Source organism: Trachypithecus francoisi, unplaced genomic scaffold (genome assembly GCF_009764315.1).
Source record: "Trachypithecus francoisi isolate TF-2019V2 unplaced genomic scaffold, Tfra_2.0 Lachesis_group0, whole genome shotgun sequence".
NCBI classification, from domain to species: domain Eukaryota; kingdom Metazoa; phylum Chordata; class Mammalia; order Primates; family Cercopithecidae; genus Trachypithecus; species Trachypithecus francoisi.
In genome coordinates this window covers 168,616,274-168,637,421 of record NW_022681453.1, presented here as the reverse complement: position 1 = coordinate 168,637,421, position 21,148 = coordinate 168,616,274, and the positions used below count along the sequence as shown (strand labels likewise).

At 37.9% G+C, this 21,148-nt stretch overlaps 1 protein-coding gene across 1 annotated transcript; it reads left to right on the top strand.

Moving 5' to 3' along the window:
- The first annotated feature begins 394 nt into the window (after positions 1–394).
- Positions 395–17,049, top strand: SGO1 (shugoshin 1). Its single transcript, XM_033212779.1, has 8 exons — positions 395–543; positions 2,816–2,964; positions 3,046–3,242; positions 8,262–8,338; positions 9,970–10,028; positions 11,533–12,336; positions 15,292–15,481; positions 15,706–17,049. Exons 2-8 carry the CDS (start codon positions 2,823–2,825, stop codon positions 15,815–15,817), a joined length of 1,581 nt encoding a protein of 526 aa, XP_033068670.1. The 5' UTR covers positions 395–543; positions 2,816–2,822; the 3' UTR covers positions 15,818–17,049.
- The last annotated feature ends 4,099 nt before the right edge of the window (positions 17,050–21,148 follow it).

The following is a 21,148-nucleotide window of genomic DNA, read 5'->3' as shown; positions in this document are numbered from 1 at the left end:
CTAAACGCTGCTTCCGTGTTGCAAGCTGGCTGACCGCTTTAACAGGCAACCAAAGAGATTCTTCTCACATGAGCGAGGCTTTGAGCACAACCTGGGACACTGGAAACTGTCAGACTGAAGAAACAGGAAGCTTTGGACTACCAATCACACCCCGTCTTAAAGGTTTCGGAGTGACTCCACCCGTAAAATCCCCACGTCTCTGAGAAAAAGGTCCCAGCCGGTCGCCGAGACCCAACCACCGGCTCCGCCCCCGGGCCCGATGGATGCCCGGATGTGGACGTGAGGCTTTTGTGCAACGTGACGTCGCCTGGCGGGGCGGGACTCTGCCGGCGCCGGTTGGTGTTGGGTGCACGTGACCGCCTCCCAGCCAACCAATGGAGGAACGAGGCGGAAAATTTCGAATGTGGCGACGGTAGTCCCAGGCGACGGGGTACGGTGGTACGGTCCTGGAGATCCCATTGCGCGTGGCTCGCACGGGAGAGCCTCGAAGAGCCTTGAAATGTGAGAAGGAGGAAGATAGCTCTTGCAGAAGTAGTGGCCAAGGTATGGTTCTGGACGCGCCTGCGGCAGGAGGGTCGCAGGGCCCACTTCCGCCAGCCCCACCTCCCCTCGGCTTTCCTCCTTCTGAAAGAGGAGGAAGTAGGTTTTAAGGTGGGCAACAAGGGCGTAGTGATCCGTGTTTGACTTCCCTTGGGTTCTCAATACCGTTCCAAATTCGGTGGCCAAAAGCACGGGCTCTGGAGTCCCACTGGCCGCGCGCTTTTCGCGGTTCAGCCACTCGATCTGCCCTTTCTTATGTTCCGTCTTCCTCTTATGTTTAATAAATGGAGAGCCTAATATCCTACTTTGCAAAATTGTGTAGATTAAGTGATGTGCAAATAAAGCTTTTTACGGTAGTTAAAAGCCTGGCTCAACGCAAGAAAATTGACAGCAGTTCTTTGTGCAGCGTGATACCGTTGACGTCCTCCTTGTCCAGGCCATTCTCTTCCTCACTTACCCTGAAAAGGCCGGCACTGACTAGTGTCCTACCTGGCTGTCTTCGCAGCAGAACTGACTGGATAATTATGAACGGAGATCAAATATGCTAGGTTCTTTTGAATCCAGAGCGCCACGCGAGTACTCTACAGACTGAGACCGTCATCTCGCGCTGTAGCCTGTCTTTGTTTTCATTCCTTCTGTCTACCACACCCCCTGCTAACACCATCGCCTAATTTAGACAGGATATAAAACTTTTGATATGGAAAGTTTCTTTTGTGATTTTAGCTTGATTAAAAGTAATAACGAAAACTTTAAAATACCTTAACCAAACTAGATCAGTAACTTAATCTGTATGACTCTCAAACATCTCCAATTCTAACTTATTTATTTATTTATTTATTTATTTTGAGACGGAGTCTCGCCCTGTCGCCCAGGCTGGAGTGCAGTGGCCGGATCTCAGCTCACTGCAAGCTCCGCCTCCTGGGCTCACGCCATTCTCATGCCTCAGCCTCCCGAGTAGCTGGGACCACAGGCGCTGGCCACCTCGCCGGGCTAGTTTCACCGTGTTAGCCAGGATGGTCTTGATCTCCTGACCTCGTGATCCACCCGTCTCGGCCTCCCAAAGTGCTGGGATTACAGGCTTGAGCCGCCCCCGGCCTCCAATTCTAACTTAATTGTGTAAAACAACCCCTTTACCATTAGTGCTTTTAAAAATAGCTATCCTATCTCTGCTAGGAACCTCCCAGTATATACCTTGGTAGAAAGTTCTTAATCTACAATATCTATATTTAAGATTCCAGACACTGCATAGAGGAAAATAAGGCCTAGAGAAAATAAGAAAGTGTAAGGTTTAGGAAAATGTTTGGCTATCTTAGAGAAGGTAAAGATATCCTTTGTGGTGAAAATTGTATGCATAGATTATTATGGGAAACAAGTTTTTTTTCAATTTTAAGATATTCAAAGTGCAATCTAGAGTAAAAGATGTTTCTGAAAAGTGGTTTGACATGTTTAGTAGCATGCTAAAACCTACCTGACTTGCAACATTGAAAGATTAAGTATACTTATGTATTTAATACTCAGCGTTTAACTGCATGTACAACAATATTTAATGTCTGATTTGTTATGTTCATAATTCACTGGGAGTTAACAGCCCTAAGTTTTAGCCATACTTTGAGAATACTAGAGTGTTCTTCTCCCCGTTTCTGCTCTAGCTCTGTAATTGTTACAATAGCCTAATAAAATTGTATGTGGTGCTACATAGTTTAAACCTCTAAGGATCACCTTGACTTTCTTGAGAGTGTGTGTATATCATAAGCGATAATTAGGTTAAAAGAGTATGGAAAAATAGTTGAATGACCTAATGTGATGAATTAATCATTAAAGAAGAGCTGGAAAACAAAACCCAGATATATAATTGCCTCAGAACTAATGCTGTAAGCCTAAGCACTAAAAGTTGGTCCTAAACATTTTCTTTAAGAAGCATAAATAATAATGGCATCAAAATATAATAATAAGCATTTTCAATAGTGTCTGGCATATATGCCACAGTGAGTATTTGTTAAAGAATGAATAAGTGGCATATTGTGGAATCTTTGGGTTGGAAATCTATAGTCAATAAAACTTTTCTATAAAGTGCCTGAGGAGGAAGAGAGAACATCAAAAATATGAATGAGATTTTAAAAGGGGGAAAGGTATGTTATCAAGTTAGTTAACTGTCTACTTTGAGCTAATTCTACAGTTTAGTCCATTTAATGCATTCTTTATGAACAGCCTATGTTTTTTAAAGTTTTATATTTGATAATATTCTCTCTGAGAAAAATTATTTTTTATTGTTTAGGCAAAAGATGGCCAAGGAAAGATGCCTGAAGAAGTCCTTTCAAGATAGTCTTGAAGACATAAAGAAGCGAATGAAAGAGAAAAGGAATAAAAACTTGGCAGAGATTGGCAAACGCAGGTCTTTGATAGCTGCACCATGCCAAATAATTAGTAAGAGATTTTTATGTTGTCCTTTTATATCACTTTTAAGTTTAGATTTAATAACTGATAAATTTTTTTATCCTCTTTTAGCCAACACTTCTACACTGCTGAAAAATTACCAAGACAACAACAAAATGTTAGTTTTAGCTTTGGAAAATGAAAAATCCAAAGTGAGAGAAGCCCAAGATATCATCCTACAGCTGAGAAAAGAATGTTACTATCTCACCTGCCAGTTATATGCATTGAAAGGAAAACTTAAATCACAACAAACAGAAGAACCTGCTAAGGTATTTTCATTACTGAGGCCGAATTTCTTAGTTTAGTTAAGCCATGAATAAGTAGTTTAGATCAGTTATTTTATTTAAATGAATTACTGATAGCTCAATTATCCATGAATTGTTTAAAACATCCTTCTTTGGTGCTCCAGAGCACAGCTATTGCATTTGGCCAGTTAAGAAATCTTCAAGCATATAGGTGATTGAAGCCTGTTCCTGCCTATTTCATTCTTAAAGTAGGTAGCAAGACAGGATGCAGAAGACATAGTTTTAGCCTTTTGCATTGCTGGTCCATTTGAATGTTCAACTAAGTGAGTCAAAGATAGTGCAACTAAGCTAAAGATATAAAAGTGGTAGCTGAAGTGGACTCATCCAAAAGTTTTAATCAGTGCTATCTTAGCTTTTACAAACTTAGCCTTTTGTTTTGCTGTATCCAGTGGGGTTTTACAAGAACTACCTTTATTTAGGACATAGGGAGTATTTAAATGCTTTTTGGAGAATCGTTTTTACCTGCTTGTTGGCTAAGTAGAGAAGACTGTTCACTCCCAGACAAGTAAGATCATAAACATTTTGCTGCTCAAAGTTTCAATCTGATTCTCTTTTTGTCTAAGATTATAAAGAAGGTGTTCAAATATGGTCCTGCTAGCCAAAATATAACAGATATGGAGAAGGTTTGCTTTAGGATATTCTTTGTGTCTTGCTGTACCATTGTGTATCATTGTGTACATTACTTATGTAATGTGTGTCATTACTTATGAAGAAAGTAATGATGAGCTAGTTTATTTATCCCTTTTTCCAGTAGCCACTGCCAGGGAAATGGGGCAGAGAAAGAAAAAAAGCAGTGGTGAGTGTCAGGCGTACAGAACATTGAAATTCTTCCCAGTGATCATTGCTTCGCTATACCAGTGAAAACATTTGAGTTGGCACTTAGACCGGAAGGTCAGATAAGAAAGTGAGAACATAATGATTAGGGGAGGGATATTGGGGGTGGGAGGAGGTGGGCGGGTAATTGAAAATGGAATTAACGTCACTTCTCCATTGACAGAAGAAGTCAGTGAAAGAGTTCTTGCTTCACTCCCTATTGATTCCTTATTATTTTTCTCCATGTGATTAAGACACATGTAATATATATGTATATATACACATAGACAATAAGTACATATATGATATATTTGAGTACTGCCTCTATAAAGATTAGGTATATTTTCTTTACCCTCATGGGAGGTTTATATATATATATATATATATACACACACACACACACACACACACACATATATATATATATATATATTTTTTTTTTTTTTTTGAGACAGAGTCTTGCTCTGTCGCCAAGCTGGAGTATAGTGGTGCAGTCTCAGCTCACTGGAGCCCCTGCCTCCTGGGGTCAAGCGATTCTCGTGCCTCATCCTCCCAAGAGCTGGGATTACAGGTATGTGCCACCACACCTGGCTAATTTTTATATTTTTAGTAGAGATGGGTTTCGCCATGTTGGTCAGGTGTCTTGAACTCCTGGCCTCAAGTGTCCCACCCACCTCAGCCTCCTAAAGTGCTGGGATTACAGGCATGAGCCACTGTGCTAAGCGTGGTAGATTACTTTTTTTTTTTCCAGCATGTAATCTTTTCTAATTTTGTATTTTCTTTGTTCAGTCAACTAGTAGTGGGAAACAGTTCCTCTAAAGGCATTTGAATCTTCCTCCTCCATTTACAAAGTTTTTGCTGAAAAACAGAAATAGTAGGAAGCGAATACTCGATGAGATAATTACAAAAGCAGTTGGGAAAAAATTCTATGACTGCAACTCAGTGGTTTTTGAGTATTTATTAAAAACATTGTTAGTTGCTACGCAAATATATTCTTAGCATTTAGAATGTCAATGTTTGTATTTTCTGCTATATACTAATTGCTTGTGTCACTCATTCTCAACCTCATTGTACACCCATGCTTCAGTGCTTATCAAATCGATTTAGCAGTGATGGAGAAGCTTAAAATGTAAGAATTTTACAAGAATGTTTTCTTGCCTAGCCTAGCAATAGTTAACGTTTAAGTAATTTTTAACAGCCTTTTTGTTCCCTAATTTTATAGATTGTTTAATGACTTGTTTTTAAGTTACATTAGTATATAGTTAAATGTTCTTTTTTATTTACCTGCATTAATATTCGTTTCAGAACATTAGCTACATTTAAAGTTTTCGTCTTTGGCCGGGGTAGGTTGAGGGGGACAGAGTCTCGCTCTTGCCCAGCCTGGGGTGCAGTGGTGTGATCACAGCTCACTGCAGCTTTCACCTCCCAGGCTCACGCACACTCAGCCTTCACCTCCCAGGTTCAAACGATCTTCCTATCTCAGCCTCCTGAGTAGGTGGAACTATGGGCATGCACTGCCACACCCGGCTAATTTTTTTTTTTTTTTTTGCCAGAGACAGGATCTTGCCATATTGCCCAGGCTGGTCTTGAACTCCTGGTCTCAAGCAGTCCTCCGGCCTTGGCCTCCCAGTGTGCTGGGATTATAGGCATGAGCCACCACACCTGGCCGAAAGCTTTTAATGGGATTAAATTTCTGGTTGTTTTGTTTTTAATGAACATTTTTAGCCTATTTATTATAATGTCAACATATGTTCATCAAATTTCAGAAGATAATTCATTAAATTAGAATTGGCTTCTTAGGAATTGAGTGAGAATTGTCATCTTCATAACAGAGATCTACAAATCCACCTCCATACTTAGGTTCTTCATCTTCCCTCTTGTTACAGTGGCAGAATGGACCCTGTTCCTGCTAAAGGCAAGCACTACCCCCAGCCGCTCGCTAGCCCATGCATCAGATTTTCTCTTCTCACCTCCTCTGCAACTTTATTCCTGGAAGATTGTTCTCTCTTCCATCTATCCCCCTCTCCACTGGATCATTTCAGTCATCATAAACATGTGCTTTCGCATCTCTCAACCTTAGAGGAGAAGAAAGTAATGAAACCTCTCCTTGTCTCATATTTCTTTATCTCCTCATTTGTTTGCTTCCCTTCACAGCAGAACTTTTTAAAAGAAAACAGTATATTCTTCACTTCCTCAGCTTCCATTCACATTTGAAATGACTCTTTTTTTTTTCTTTGAGACAGGATCTCGCTCGGTTGCCTAGACTGAAGTGCAGTGGCATAATCATGGCTTACTGCAGCCTTGACCTCCCAGGCTCAAGTGCTCCTCCAAACTTCAGTCTCCTGAATAACTGGAACACCACCACGCCCAGATAATTTTTAAAAATTTTTTTGTAGAGACCACCTCACTATGTTGCCCAGGTTGCTCTTGACCTCCTGGGTTCAAGTAATCCCCCTGCTTCAGTCTCTCTAAATGCTAGGATTACAGGCATGAGGTACCACGCCTGGCCTGCAGCCACTCTGAATCTAGATTTTATCCTTACCATTCTGTTGTCACTGCATGTCAAGGTCACCAAAACCTCCATGTTACCACATTCAGTGGTAACTTCTCTTTCTTCTTGACCTTGCAGTAATAATATGTAAAACAGGGACCACTCTTGACTTGACATACTTTGATCTATTAGTTTTCATGATATTATGCTTCCCTGGTTTTTATTCTACCTTTCTGACTGTTCCATGCCAGTCTCTTTTGCTGATTTCTTCCTCATTCTACCTTTAAATGTCAATTCTTGGCCAGGCACATTGACTCATGCCTGTAATCTGAGCACTTTGGGAGGCTGAGGTGAGAGGATCACTTGAACCTAGGAGTTCAAGACCAGCCTGGGCAACACAGCGAGACTCCCATCTCTACAAAATAAAAAATAAAAATTAGCCAGTTGTGGTGGCATGCACCTGTAGTCCCAGCTACATGGGAAGCTGAGACAGGAGGATCACGTGTGCCCAGGAGTTGAAGGCTGCAGTGAGCTATGATAGCACCACCACTACACTTCAGCTTGGGTGACAAAGCAAGACTTTATTTCAAAAAATGAATAAATGCCAGTTGTTGTAGACTCATCTTATGCCCTGTCATAGCTTTATGTACTGTCTGCTGATGCCTTCCCAGTTTAGAGTACAGAATGTAAAAACAAACACATACACACGTATACACACAGCCACCATTTGCTATCCCCACTTAAAGATGTATAAGGGATCTCAAACATACCTTATATAAAGCACAACTTCCCCTTGCCTCCCCCAAAGATACTGTATACTTCCTACCTTCCTTTATAAGTCTTACTCATCTCAGTAAAGTAGCCTACCCATTTGCTTAGTCCAAAACCACAAGAGGCTTTCCTCTCCCTCATTGTTCCCACCTCCATCCCTTTTCAGTCCTTGAGCTTGACCTGTCATCTCAAGGCCTTCCACTGGGCTTCACCTCCATAGCCATGACTCTAATCTTAGCTGATACCATGTCTTGCCAGATATGCTATGATGATCTCTCAACTCTTTCTACCCCTGGCTTCTTTTAATTCAGATCTTTCAAAAACTTAAATCAGTTTACTTCCTTTCTTAATATTAAGTACCTTCCCATCCTACTTAGACTGAAATCTAAACTCATGGTTCTCAAGGCCCTACATTATGTGGCCTCTGCATGTATATCTCCTACTGTTCTCAGTGACTATGTTCCAGCCACAACAGCCTTTCTTTCCTAAACACAGCAAGATTTTTCGTACGTGTATTTGCTGTTTCCACTGCCTTCTTTTCCTCCTGCTCTTTCAGTGGCTGGCTCCTTTGCAGTCTTCTGATTTATATCAGATTCATTCTGTTTAAAAGAGCAATCCAACCTGAGTTACTCTCTATCACCTTACCCTGGGTATTTCCTTCATGGCACTTACCACAATCTGAAATTTTGTACGTATATCTTCTCTTTTTAAAATTTTATTTCCCTGCACTAGAATGTAAGCTTTAAGAGGATAAGACTTACTCCGCTTTTGAGCTCTTATAGACTCAGTTCCTAGAACTATGGCATGGCACCATGGTAGACTGTCAACAAGTGCATATTGTTGAATAAATTAATGCTTTCTTATGAATACTTCAGTTATAACAGTGTTTTGTTTTAATACATTAACAGAACCAGGAAATATGTTCCTCTGGAATGGACCCCAATAGTGATGACAACTCCAGAAATTTATTTGTGAAGGATTTACCGTTAGTATCAAATTCTTTATTATGATTATTAATACTAAGAAAGATTTAATTCTGTGATTCATTTATGAAAGGAAATGTGCATCATGTCAACTCTTATATTTGTAGTCTGATGCTTTCTCTGCTGAGAATATATTTAAGAGAATTTGATGTGTTGAAATTCTATCACATATAGCCAAGCTAAACCCCTTTTTCTCATATTTCACTCCTTTTTTGATGCCTAAGAAAAAGAAGCCTTACCAGAATTTTTAGTTCTACTTCATACTTTCCTTCAGTCATACTTTTCTGTGTACCATGTTTTTATTCTAAGAAGGATTAGCTATTGAAATGAGGTGTTTTGCCCGCCCTATAAATAGTCTGGTTTGGGAAATAAATAAATAAATACATACATAAATAAATAAATAAAAAAAAATCATATTTAACACAGTTGTCCCATTGTCTCGCTGATCCAGTTCATTTTTCTAGATCTGCTATACCCTCGTCCCCTTCTCTTGGATCAAATGTACTTTATTTATTTGTTTATGAATTATTAAGCTTTAATTATAAACAGTAAAATGCACAGATCACAGTTACACAGTTTGATGAGTTTGACTAATTATATATCGTGGAACAAAAATGTCAATGAAGACATAGTGTTTTTACTATTAACATTTTGGGCCAGATAATTCTTTGTTGTAGAGGGCTGTCTGTGCATGATGGGATGTTTAGTAGCATCCATAGCCTCCACCCAATGAATCCCAGTAACATCCCTCAGGAGAACAAAAAATGACTTCAGATATTGCCACATGTTCCCTGGAGAGCATAATTGCCCTTGGAGGAGAACTACTGCCACAGACAGTTCTTTCGTATGCCTTTCAAGCCCATCCCCTTCTCCACAGAAGTAACCACTGAGATGATTTCTATTGCTGTAGATTACTTTTAATCATTAGTAGTTTTTAAACTGTTGGACTTTAAGATCTGACAAACTTATGTTGTGGGCAAAAAGTAAGATAAGGTAATCAAGTTTGTAGAAGTTTTCTAAAGTAGTTATTAGTTGCCACAGCCATTACCTAAATCTGTTTAATGTCTAGAGTGGAAAATTCTCTACAGAGAATAAAGAATAAAATTACAATTAGAATGAAACTGCCAGTAATAGTGTTAGAGTATAAAGAACACTTCATGTTTCATGAACTAAAGAACAACATTTTTAAAGAAAATGAACAATGTTAACTTCAGAAGAGTTCAATAGTTAAGCACCATAAAAGCATATATTACAAACAAATCATAGCTCTTGTAATGATAAAGCAGGCTCCTAAAGAGTGATCAAACTACATTTTTTAAAAAACATTTTACAAATTAATTGTCATTGGCCGTTTCCTTAGTTAAATGAAATTGAGTTATATAACATGTTTTCAGGTGGAACTATCCAACTTGATAGGTTAGTTCTTCAAGTGGGAGTTGAATGTCAGTCATAACAAATCAATCTCCCTGTAATCAGCATAAGTGTCCTTTGGTTTCCTTTGATACAGAATAGATGTATTGATTTGAAATCGAGTTATGAAATGATACTAAAGGAAATAAAAATTAGGAAAATACTGAATTTGTTTTTATTACATAATCGTTAAATTTCTGTTTTTTCATTGGTATTTTCTAAGGCAAATTCCTCTTGAAGAAACTGAACTTCCAGGACAAGGAGAATCATTTCAAATAGAAGGTAATCAAGTGAAAATCTAAAAATATTATTAAGGGCAAGATAAGGTCTTTGAGAACAAATAATACAATTAAATTTCTCTAATTCTTTTTTTCTAAACTTTTAAAATTTGTTCATCTGGTATTCTGCTCAAAGGAAATCTGTTTATTTTACACAGAGTAATAGAGTTTTAAAATATATTTATTATGTCAAATCTGTAATCTGAAACTTTGGCTATGACTATTGCAGCAATTTACTGATTGCTACTATGTGTCAAGCTCTATGTTAGGCATTTTACATGCATAATCTCACCTAACCCTCACAACAACCTAGGAATATAAGTATGTTAGTCCCGTTTTATAGGAACTCAAGAAGATAAAATATCTCACATGAAGAAGTCTAGATGTTAAGAGCTAGTATTTAAAATCAAAGTTGAACTCCAAAGCCATCCCCTTCTTACTACTTTTAAATTGATATGTCTGTGTTCTCAAATGTCAATCTCCTCCACTTGAACTAAGCTTCGAAGAGGGATAGTATTTGAATAAGCAAAACCGGACATAGCCTCACTTCTCCTTAAAATACAGATTATATTTCTTACCTAAGAAGCTTTCTAGTTATCCAAATCTTATTTATTTTTCAAAGAACAACTTAGCTCCCACTTTCTCGTTTGCCCCACTCTGGAATATGCGTTTGTACTTCTCTGAATCTGTACTCAGTGAAACATATATTCATTTTCTTTAAACTAAGAGCATGTAAACGCCTGTTATAATTTTTTTTTTTTTTTTTTTTGATACGGAGTCTCGCTCTGTTGCCCAGGCTTAGAGTGCAGTGGCGCAATCTCGGCTCACTCTAAGCTCCACCTCCTGGGTTCACGCCATTCTCCTGCCTCAGTAGCTGGGACTACAGGTGCCTGCCACCATGCCCGGCTAATTTTTTATATATATTTTTTTAGTAGAGATGAGGTTTCACCGTGTTAGCCAGGATGGTCTCCATCTCCTGACCTCATGATCCACCCGCCTCAGCCTCCCAAAGTGCTGGGATTACAGGCGTGAGCCACTGTGCCTGGCCTATAATATTTTTAAAGATTATAAACATTGAGTGTCCCTTATTCAAAATGCTTGGGACCAGAAGTGTTTTGGATTTATTTTTTAAATTTTGGAATATTTACATTATATCAGTTCATCATCCCTAATTTGAAAATCTGAAATCCAAAACCCTCCAGTTAGCATTTCCTTGGAGCATCATGACTGCACTGAAAAAGTTTTGGATTTCAGATTTTCAGATTAGGGATACTGAACTTGTACAAGATTCTTTCACATGTCAGATATAAGCCATCAGTTGATCATTGACAAGTAAATAGATGATAATATTTTAGTTCCCCAGATTTTTATTTACAGATTTTATAATGTAGGAAAACTACAGAATGACTTTTTGGTCATTCAGTTTTTTACTTTGAATTCTAAAGTTCTTGAAATTCAATTTTCCACAAAGTCAAACTATTTTTCTCATTTATTTTTTAAATTCTCAGATCAGATACCTACTATTCCTCAAGACACACTGGGATTTGATTTTGATTCAGGTGAAGCTAAGTCCTCTGATAATGTCTTACCTAGAACTGTATCTGTCCGTAGCAGTTTAAAGAAACATTGTAACAGTGTATGTCAGTTTGATAGCTTGGATGATTTTGAAACCAGTCATTTGGCGGGGAAGTCTTTTGAATTCGAAAGAGTTGGATTTTTAGACCCACTAGTAAACATGCCTGAAAATGTACAACACAATGTTTGTCAATGGAGCAAGGACCAAGCTAACTTATCACTTTCAAAACTGATGCATCCAGGAATGTTTACTAAAACAAAAGAAGACATTTTAGAATCTAAATCTGAACAAACTAAAAGTAAGCAAAGAGATACACGAGAAAGAAAAAGAGAAGAGAAAAGAAAAGCTAACAGGAGAAAATCAAAACCTATGTCAAAATATAAAGAGAATAAAAGTGAAAATAAAAGAACTGTTTCCAAAAAGAAAATGCACAAATCTGTCAGTTCCAATGATGCTTACAATTTTAATTTGGAAGAGGGTGTTCATCTTACTCCTTTCCGACAAAAAATGAGCAATGACTCTAATAGAGAAGAAAACAATGAGTCTGAAGTGAGCCTCTGTGAATCAAGTGGTTCAGGAGATGATTCCGATGACCTCTATTTGCCCACTTGCAAGTACATTCAGAATCCCACCAGCGATTCGGATACAAGACCAGTCACCAGGCCTCTAGCTAAAAGAGGACTGAAATATACAGATGAAAAAGAGACGGAGGGTTCTAAACCAACAAAAACTACTAGTAAGTGATCTACTTGTTTACCTGCGTTTTTAATGTTTGTGATAAATGATCACTCCTGATGCTTATATACTATACTTACCATCTGTTTCTCTGGTGGAGGTTGGAGACTTACCATCTGTCTCTCTTTGGGGGAAGTTATGGTCTGATTAAACAGTGTGGGGCTGGGTGTGGAAATCACAGTTGTATTGCTCTGACCTAATTCAGAGATTGCTTGTTGTGGAGACAGAATTTTTATTTTCAGTAAATGAGGACTCCCAGAGGACAGAGGGACTCTTTTGTGGAGTTAGGTTGAATTAAAGTAGCTTTTATACACTTACCTGAAGTATCCCCTTGAAAGTGAAATCAAATTTGAATCCAGAGACTTGTTATTTTAATGGCCTTGTTTTATATTAAATTTGACAGGAACCATGATTTTAAATAATCTTCTAGTTAGTGAAGATTTCCTCAGTTGATAGGCTTAGTATTCTTTTGTACAACATCTCTAAAAACTGGCTCAGAAAATATTTTATGAGATCAAAAGTAGGCATAGTTCAAATGTTCATAATACAACCTACACCTGTCCACAAAGATTCTCATGTGGCAATTTTAGTTAATACAAGTAAAACTAACATACATAGTCAATTGTATCATTTTCAAAATATTGTTTTATCATTTTATTTGATCATCAGAACAATTCTGTGAAGTATAGGTGTTATGATGCTTATTTTGTTTATAAGGAGATTAAAACCTTAAAAACCGAACCAACTTTCTAAATCAGCTAGTCAGTGGTAGCAGGCAAGTATCTTCTTTAAAATATGCTGTAGGCTGGGCGGGTTGGCTCATGCCTGTAATCCCAGCACTTTGAGGGGCCGAGGTAGGCGGATGACCTGAGATCAGGAGTTCAAGACCAGCCTAGCCAACATGGTGAAACCCCGTCTCCACTAAAAATGCAAAAAAATGAGCTGGGCATGGTGATATGCACCTGTAATCCTGGCTACTCGGGAGGCTGAGGCAGGAGAATCGCTTGTACCCAGGAGACAGAGGTTGCAGTGAGCCGAGACCATGCCATTGTGCTCCAGCCTGGGCAACGAACAAAACTCAGTCTCAAAAAAAACAAAAATCAAACAAGATTGGCAGAGTGTTGATAATTATTGAACCTAGGTAACTCAGTTTATTATACTGTTATTGCCATCTTTGTGTACGTTTGAAAATGTCCAGAAGAAGTTGGGATTTTTTTGGTGGTTGTTCACTTTTTAATTGAGACAGGGTCTTGCTCTGTCACCTAGGCTGGAGGGCACTGTCACTGTCATGGCTCAATGCAGTCTCAACCTCCCAGGCTCAAGTGATTCTTCCACCTCAGCCTCCCCAGTACCTGGGACTATAGACATACGCCATCACACCTGGCTAATTTTTTTTTTCTTTTTTTTTCACTTTTTGTAAAGATGAGGTCTCACTGTGTTGCCAGGGTGGTCTCAAATTCCTGGGCTCAAGCAGTCCTCCTGCCTGGGCCTCACAAAGTGCTGGGATTACAGGTGTGAGCCTGTATCCATAAAAATACATAAAATCCATAAAAAATACATTTTTAAAAGAAAAAAATATACTCTAAAATAGTATTACTCAGAGTTTGATCCCTGGACCTCTTCTTAGAAATGCAGAATCTCAGGCCATAGCCCATACCCTGGAGTCAGAATCTGCATCTTTGTGTTTTGTTTTGTTTTGTTTTGTTTTGTTTTGAGACAGAGTTTTGCTCTTGTTGCCCAGGCTACAGTGCAGTGGCACGATCTCAGCTCATCCCAACCTCCACCTCCTGGGTTCAAGCTATTCTCCTGCCTCAGACTCCCGAGTAGCTGGGATTACAGGCATGTGCCACCACGCCCGGCTAATTCTGTATTTTTAGTAGAGACAGGGTTTCTCCATGTTGGTTAGGCTGACCTGAAACTCAACCTCGGATCTCCCAAAGTGCTGGGATTACAGGCGTGAGCCACCGTGCCTGGCCATTAAGAAGTCCTCCTGTGGATTCATATACACATTAAAGTTTGAGAAGCATTTTTCCAGAATGTAGCAACTGATCTGATATTGTTCCATAAGATATATTTCTCAGACTGAAAGTTGGAATAATTAATACAGTACAATATATTTATGTGGCAACAAAAAGGACAGACTATAATAACCAGATAACACTGTGCATATGGCTCTTAGTATACAATCATTTCACGGTTATAGTTTACTTTTTTGGGGGTACAGTTTGCTTTTTAAAGCTATTTGAGGAGATTATTTTGCAGTGTCTTTACTATGTGTTGGACATTTGCCTTCCAATATAGATGTAGCTCCAAAGTATACTTGGATGTTTATGATGGGAAAAAAACTGAGTAACTTTTTAACATGCTAGTTTGTCTCCTGGTTTACACAGAAGCTGTTATTTAGAATTCTCATTTGTTTAGTAGAAGGAGTTTTAGCAGCTTTATAAGACTCTAGGAAGAGACTTGATAAAAACCTTGGTATTGAAAGAGAGAGGACTTGATTCCAAATAGCAAGATATGACTAAAATGAAATTCCATGGTTAAACTAACTTATTATGCCCAAGCTATCCTAGAAGAATTTTAAGTTTTAGTGAAGTGTTCTGTTATAATTAATAATTCAACACTGTCTGGTTTGAAAGGAAGAGGAAAAAATGATGAAAAAGCTAAAAAAAAAAAAAAAATGCATTATTGGCCGGGCATGGTGGTGCACACCTGTAGTCCCAGCTCCTCAGAAGACTGAAGCAGGAGGATTGCTTGAGACCAGGAGGTGGAGGTTGCAATGAGCTGAGATCACACCACTGCACTTCAGCCTAGGCAATACAATGAGACCCCATCTAAAAAAAAATTCTAGTATTAAATGCTGGATTTTGTATACAGTTAAGATATATAAAATAGAGTACAATTTTAGTTCTGTGTGGGTTTTTTTTTAAATCATTCAGTAAAAATTGTTTTGTAGGTACACCACCTGAAACTCACCAGTCACCTCATCTTAAACTGAAGGATATCACCAATGTCTCCTTGTATCCTGTTGTGAAAATCGGAAGGCTTTCTCTTTCTCCAAAAAAGAATAAAGAAAGCCCAGCAGTGGCTCTGCCTAAACGTAGGTGCACAGTCAGCGTGAACTATAAGGAGCCCACTCTCGCTTCGTAAGTATTTGGTTTGTGGGAACTTATTTTTAATGATACATGTCGGGGGAATAAGGTTATGGAGCTTTGTTCAATAATGAGTTTTTTCTGAAATAAAAACATTTGATTTTAAAAAACTGAGGTGATAACATTTACAATTGGTGTATTACCATAACTTGATACTGAGGAGTAAGTTAATATTGGGATGCTTATGTTATGCCTGAGATCTCTTTTTACTCTTACAGGAAACTGAGAAGAGGGGACCCTTTTACAGATTTGTGCTTTTTGAATTCTCCTATTTTCAAGCAGAAAAAGGATTTGAGACGTTCTAAAAAAAGTATGAAACAAATACAATGAAGGTTTTGATGGATATTGTTTAAATTCAATCTACACCTCTTTCTGTTGCTTCAAGAGAGGATCTATAAGAGTACATAAACAGAGTGAGCCATTGCCATAGAATATTCTCTTGACAGGACCTAGCTCATAAACATTTCTTCAGAACTATGCTTCAAATGGGATGTTTTGTATTAAAACTTTAATAAATCTAATTTGTTTTTTCCTTTGAATATAAATAACTGAACTTAAGCATTATCATCATACCGATTTCTTATGCTGTCTAAACCTCTTAATGTTAGTCAAAATGTATCTTTTTTTGTTGTTGTTTTTTTGGAGACAGAAATTCATTCTTGTTGCCCAGGCTGGAGTGCAGTGGCATGATCTCAGTTCACTGCAACCTCTGCCTCCCAGGTTCAAGCTATTCTGCGGCCTCAGACTCCCAACTAGCTGGGACTACAGGCATGCGCCACCACGCCAGGCTAATTTTGTATTTTTAGTAGAGACAGGGTTTCTCCATATTGGTCAGGTTGGTCTCGAACTCCCAACCTCAGGTGATCTGCCCAATTCAGCCTCCCAAAGTGCTGGGATTACAGGCATGAGCCACTGCGCCCAGCCCAAAATATATCTTATACAAACATTTTAGAAATGAATAATGATTACTCAAATTAAGATATTTTCATTATAAGCTTCTGGCATCTCTATTTTTCCCTTAAGTGGAGGATACTAAAGTGAATGATTTTCTAAGAGGATCTTTTGAAACCCTTCAGTACAGTATTTAAGTAAAATAAATTATTGTGGATCTTTTGAAACTGTGTAGTATTTGAGTAGAATAAATTTTTGATATTTACAGTAGGGTACACCCTAAGTTGTTTATGAATTCCTCATACCACTGTTGTATTTAATTTTTCAGATAAAATGTGTATGGAAAAATGACTAGAGAAATTGATTGTTTTTTAGGCCCAGGGACTAAGTAAGTGACTAGTTCTGAACCCAAAGCTCTAATTGTATGTTCAGAGTGATGCCTCAATAAAATTACAAATGTTATGTACTTTCAGGATAGCTCCTTATTTAGTCAGAAATCTCAAAGATTAAATGTGTGAATATTTAGGGTTTTTGCATATTTTTGATCAACCAACGAAAGGGAATTAGTTCAGTTCAGAAAGTTTGATGTCTATACTTGTATATACCTCTTTAAATTTTAAAACTTTGTAGGTTATTCATTTTTAAAGAGCAATAAAGCTTGTATAAGATAGTGACTGCTTTCCTTCTATTCTTTAAATATCAAAAATAGAATATCTCTCTGTCTCACTATTCTCATCCTTGGACATTTCCTCTCCCCTCCCCTTGGTATTCTCTTTTTTGGGGGCGGCGGTGTGATCTAGGTGAGTTAATCCTTAGTATTTTCAGTAGTCATTGCTGTGAAACTCTCAGCTTCCCCTCCATACTTTCAACCTAACACTTCTCTCTCCCAACTTTTCTCTATGTAATCTCCCAGTTCATGATTAACAAATTATAATTTTATGGGGGGACCATTCTAATCCTGATATCTCAGATTTTCTTGGCTGTTATCTCCCTATCTTTCTGTATTCTATGTCAGTCAGAGCCGAAATCCTTTTCATCATCCCCAGTTTTTCTAGCCCCCTCATCACTGATTCATATACCCGTTTCCCATCACAGTCTCTTAATTTTTCAGTTTTTTTTCTTACTACTCCCTTTATACTTATTCTTTAAATTCATGGAAACACTAGAGTAGCTATCTTAAACTAAGACTACGGACAGTTAAAAAGTCAGTTTCTCGGCTGGGCACGGTGGCGCACGCCTGTAATCCCAGCACTTTGGGAGGCCGAGGTGTGCAGATCACGAGGTCAGGAGATCGAGACCATCCTGGCTAACACGGTGAAACCCCGTCTCTACTAAAAATACAAAAAACTAGCCGGGCGTGGTGGGGGGCGCCTGTAGTCCCAGCTACTGGGGAGGCTGAGGCAGGAGAATGGCGTGAACCCGGGAGGCGGAGCTTGCAGTGAGCCGCGATCACGCCACTGTACTCCACCCTGGGCGACAGAGTGAGACAATGTCTTTAAAAAAAAAAAAAAAGGTCAGTTTCTCAATCCCTGTAACCACCTTTCAAGTGATCAGTAGCTACATGTGGCTATATTAGACAATTGAGGAAATAATGAACATTTCCATCATCACAGAAAGTTCAGTTGAACCATGGGCCAAATCTAGCACACCACCTGCTTCTGGATGGTCTATAAGCTAAGAATAGTTTTTACATTTTTAAATAGTTGAAAAAAAAAAAAAGCAAAGACTTGAAATCAATTTTAGTGATAGAAGCAGTAACTTTGAACCCCAGTAGAGTACCTACATTATATTCTTGAGTTTGCCTCTTGGCCTACAGTCCTAAAATATTTACTTTCTGGTCTTTACCAAAAAAGTTTGCCAACTCCTGCTCTAGACCATTGAGTACTTTAATTTTGCCTTAAAGATCATTCTGCTCTGACACTCTGATTTAGCTTTGATCCTTCCCTTCCCTGCATCCCAAGAGTCAATCATTATCCTAAAATCAGTGTTAAAGTGTTTGTATTTTTAATGTTCCTATAATCTTGTCATATTTATCCATAGGCTTTTAAGTATTATTTTATATCTTAACATTTTATATGAATATTATATTGTACGTATCATTTTACAACTGACTTTCAGCATTGTTTTTCAGATTTATCCATGTTGGCAGATGTAGATTATTTTCATCATTGTACAGTTTATTGTATAAATCAGACATACTCATTTCTTCTTTTCAGACACAATTCATTTCCACTTTATTATTTACAAATTAGTGCCGCAGTGAACATTCTGCATCTTTGTACACTTAACTTAAAGTGCTTAACTTTCTATAAAGTTAATACCTAGAAGTGGAGTTGCTCGGTTGTAGAGTATATTGAACTGTAGGAAATTGCTTCCTACAGTGGTTGCACCAATTCTGTTATAAGGAGTCTATCACTGTCCTAACAGCAATTTCTAAGTTCAAATAACACCACACGCTGTCGATCACTTAGTTTTATTAGACATTAAAATTAGCCAAGCCAGGAAGTATGAAATTATTTCTCTCTCTGTTTTAATTACTATGAACTTGTATCTCATTGATTTAATTACTTATGAGAATTCAAGTGTTTATTATTCTCATTTCTTCCTTTATGAATTATTATACCTTTTCCCTGCTTTTCTACTAGAATGTAAAACTATGGATTTTTTATATAGTCTACATACTAGTCCTTTTTTCTGTTTACATGTATTCTAAGTATCTTTCTTCAATCTCTGCCCTTTTTTATACCTTGCTTATAATTCCCTTTGATATTTAGAAGCTTGAAATATTAGTATCCTCTACCACCTTCTTCCTTAAGATTTTGTCTAAAATTTGTACAGTTTTGTTTTTCACTTTAAGGTCTTTAAACCATATGGCATTTATTTTGAGTACTAGGGATCTAATTTTATTTTTTCCCATGAGGATAACCAGTTGTCCCAGCAGAATTCATTGACTAATGTCTTCTTTCCCCACTGCTGAATATTCCTAGCTTTGTCATAGAATGGGCTTCTTTCCATTGCTTTGTTTAGCTTTATGCTGGGTATATTGTATAGTCACAATTTTTGGTATGTTGGTGGAGGTGTTAAATGTACATAGAATTTATCATTTGATCTTTTTAAGTTTTTTTTTTTTTTATTCTCACTCTGTCACCCAGACTGCAGCACAGTGGCCAATCATAGCTCACTGTAGCCTCAAACTCCTGGATTCAAAGGATCCCCTTAACCTAGGACTACAAGTGTGTACCACTGCACCTAGCTAATTTTTTTTTTTTTTTTTTTTTTTTTTTTGGTAGAGCTGGAGACTGTGTTTCCTAGGCCAGTCTTAAACTCCTGGCCTCAAGCAATCCTCCCATCTCAGCCTCCCAAAGTGCTAGGATTACAGGCATGAGCCACCACACCTGGCCATTTTGATCATTTTATTTGTAAAGTTCAGTAGCATTAAGTACATTCACATGATTGTGCACCCTTTTCCAGAACTTTTTCTTCTTTCCAAACTAAAACTCTGTACCCATTAAACAATCACTCTGCCTTCTCCTCTCTCTCCCAATCTCTGGTAACCACTACTTTTACTTTCTATCTCTATGAATTCGACTGTTTCAGGTAACTAACAGAAATGGAATCATAAGATATTTGTCCTTTTGTGTCTGGCTTATTTAACTTAGCATAATAACCTCAAGGTTCATCCATGTTATGGCATGTATCAAAATTTTATCCCTTTTTAAGGTTGAGTAATATCTCATTGTATGTATACAATTTTCTTTATGCATCAGTGAACATTTAAGTTTGTGTATCTTTGAAGAAATGTCTATTCAAATCCAATAGGCTATTTTTCGTTATGTTTTAGTCTGTATATATATTAGATATTAGTCCCTTATCAGATATGTGATTTCCAAATGTCCTCCCCCATTCTGTGGGTTGCCTTTTTACTCTGTTGATAGTGTCCTTTGATGTACAATAGTTCTGAAATTTGATTGAATCCAATTTGTCTATTTTTTTCCTTCTGTTTTCTTCTAAGTCATAATTCTTTTAATGCATAGGTAGGATTTGTTTGCTAACTTTTTTTTTTTTGTTTGAGAGGAGTCTCGCTCTGTCAGCCAGGCTAGACTGCAGTGGTGCAATCTCAGCTCACCTCAACCTCCACCTCCTGGGTTCCAGCAATTCTCCTGTCTCAGCCTCCCAAGTAACTGGGATTACAGGCGTGTGCCCACCATGCCCAGCTAATTTTTGTATTTTTAGTAGACTCGGAGTTTCACCATGTTAGCCAGGCTGTTCTCAAACTCCTGACACCAAGTGATCCGCGTGTCTCAGCCTCCCAAAGTGCTGGGATTACAGGCGTGAGCCACCACGCCCAACCAACATTTTGTTTAGGATTTTTTGTATCTATGATCATGACTAAAATTTGCCGATATAATTTCTTGTATACACCTTGTATTTTTGGTATCTGTGGGAACAAATTGTACCTACTGAGAGTTTGGTGAACTTGACACCAAAACCATCTTATCTTTCTATGCTTTCATGGGGAAATTTTGTACTAGTTTTTTAATGATTATAAGTCTTACACGTTCTCTAATTCTTGAATCTGTTTAATTTTTCTCCCTTGGGGGTTGTAAATGTACATGTATTGTGATAACTGCTATAATTTTACTTTTATCGAATTTTTTTTTTTTTTTTTTGCTTTCTATCTGCTACAATTTGGTTTCTCCAGATCCCATGTTGAAATCTGATCCCCAGTGTTGCTGGTGGGTCTAATGGCAGGTGTTTGGGTCATGGGAA

Bases quoted from the DNA above. Each gene is read 5' to 3' on its own strand.
- SGO1 (XM_033212779.1), top strand. From the start codon at position 2,823: ATGGCCAAGGAAAGATGCCTGAAGAAGTCCTTTCAAGATAGTCTTGAA. The intron at 8,339-9,969 runs GTTAGTATCAAA...GTATTTTCTAAG, and splicing joins TTATTTGTGAAGGATTTACC to GCAAATTCCTCTTGAAGAAA. The intron at 15,482-15,705 runs GTAAGTATTTGG...TTACTCTTACAG, and splicing joins AAGGAGCCCACTCTCGCTTC to GAAACTGAGAAGAGGGGACC.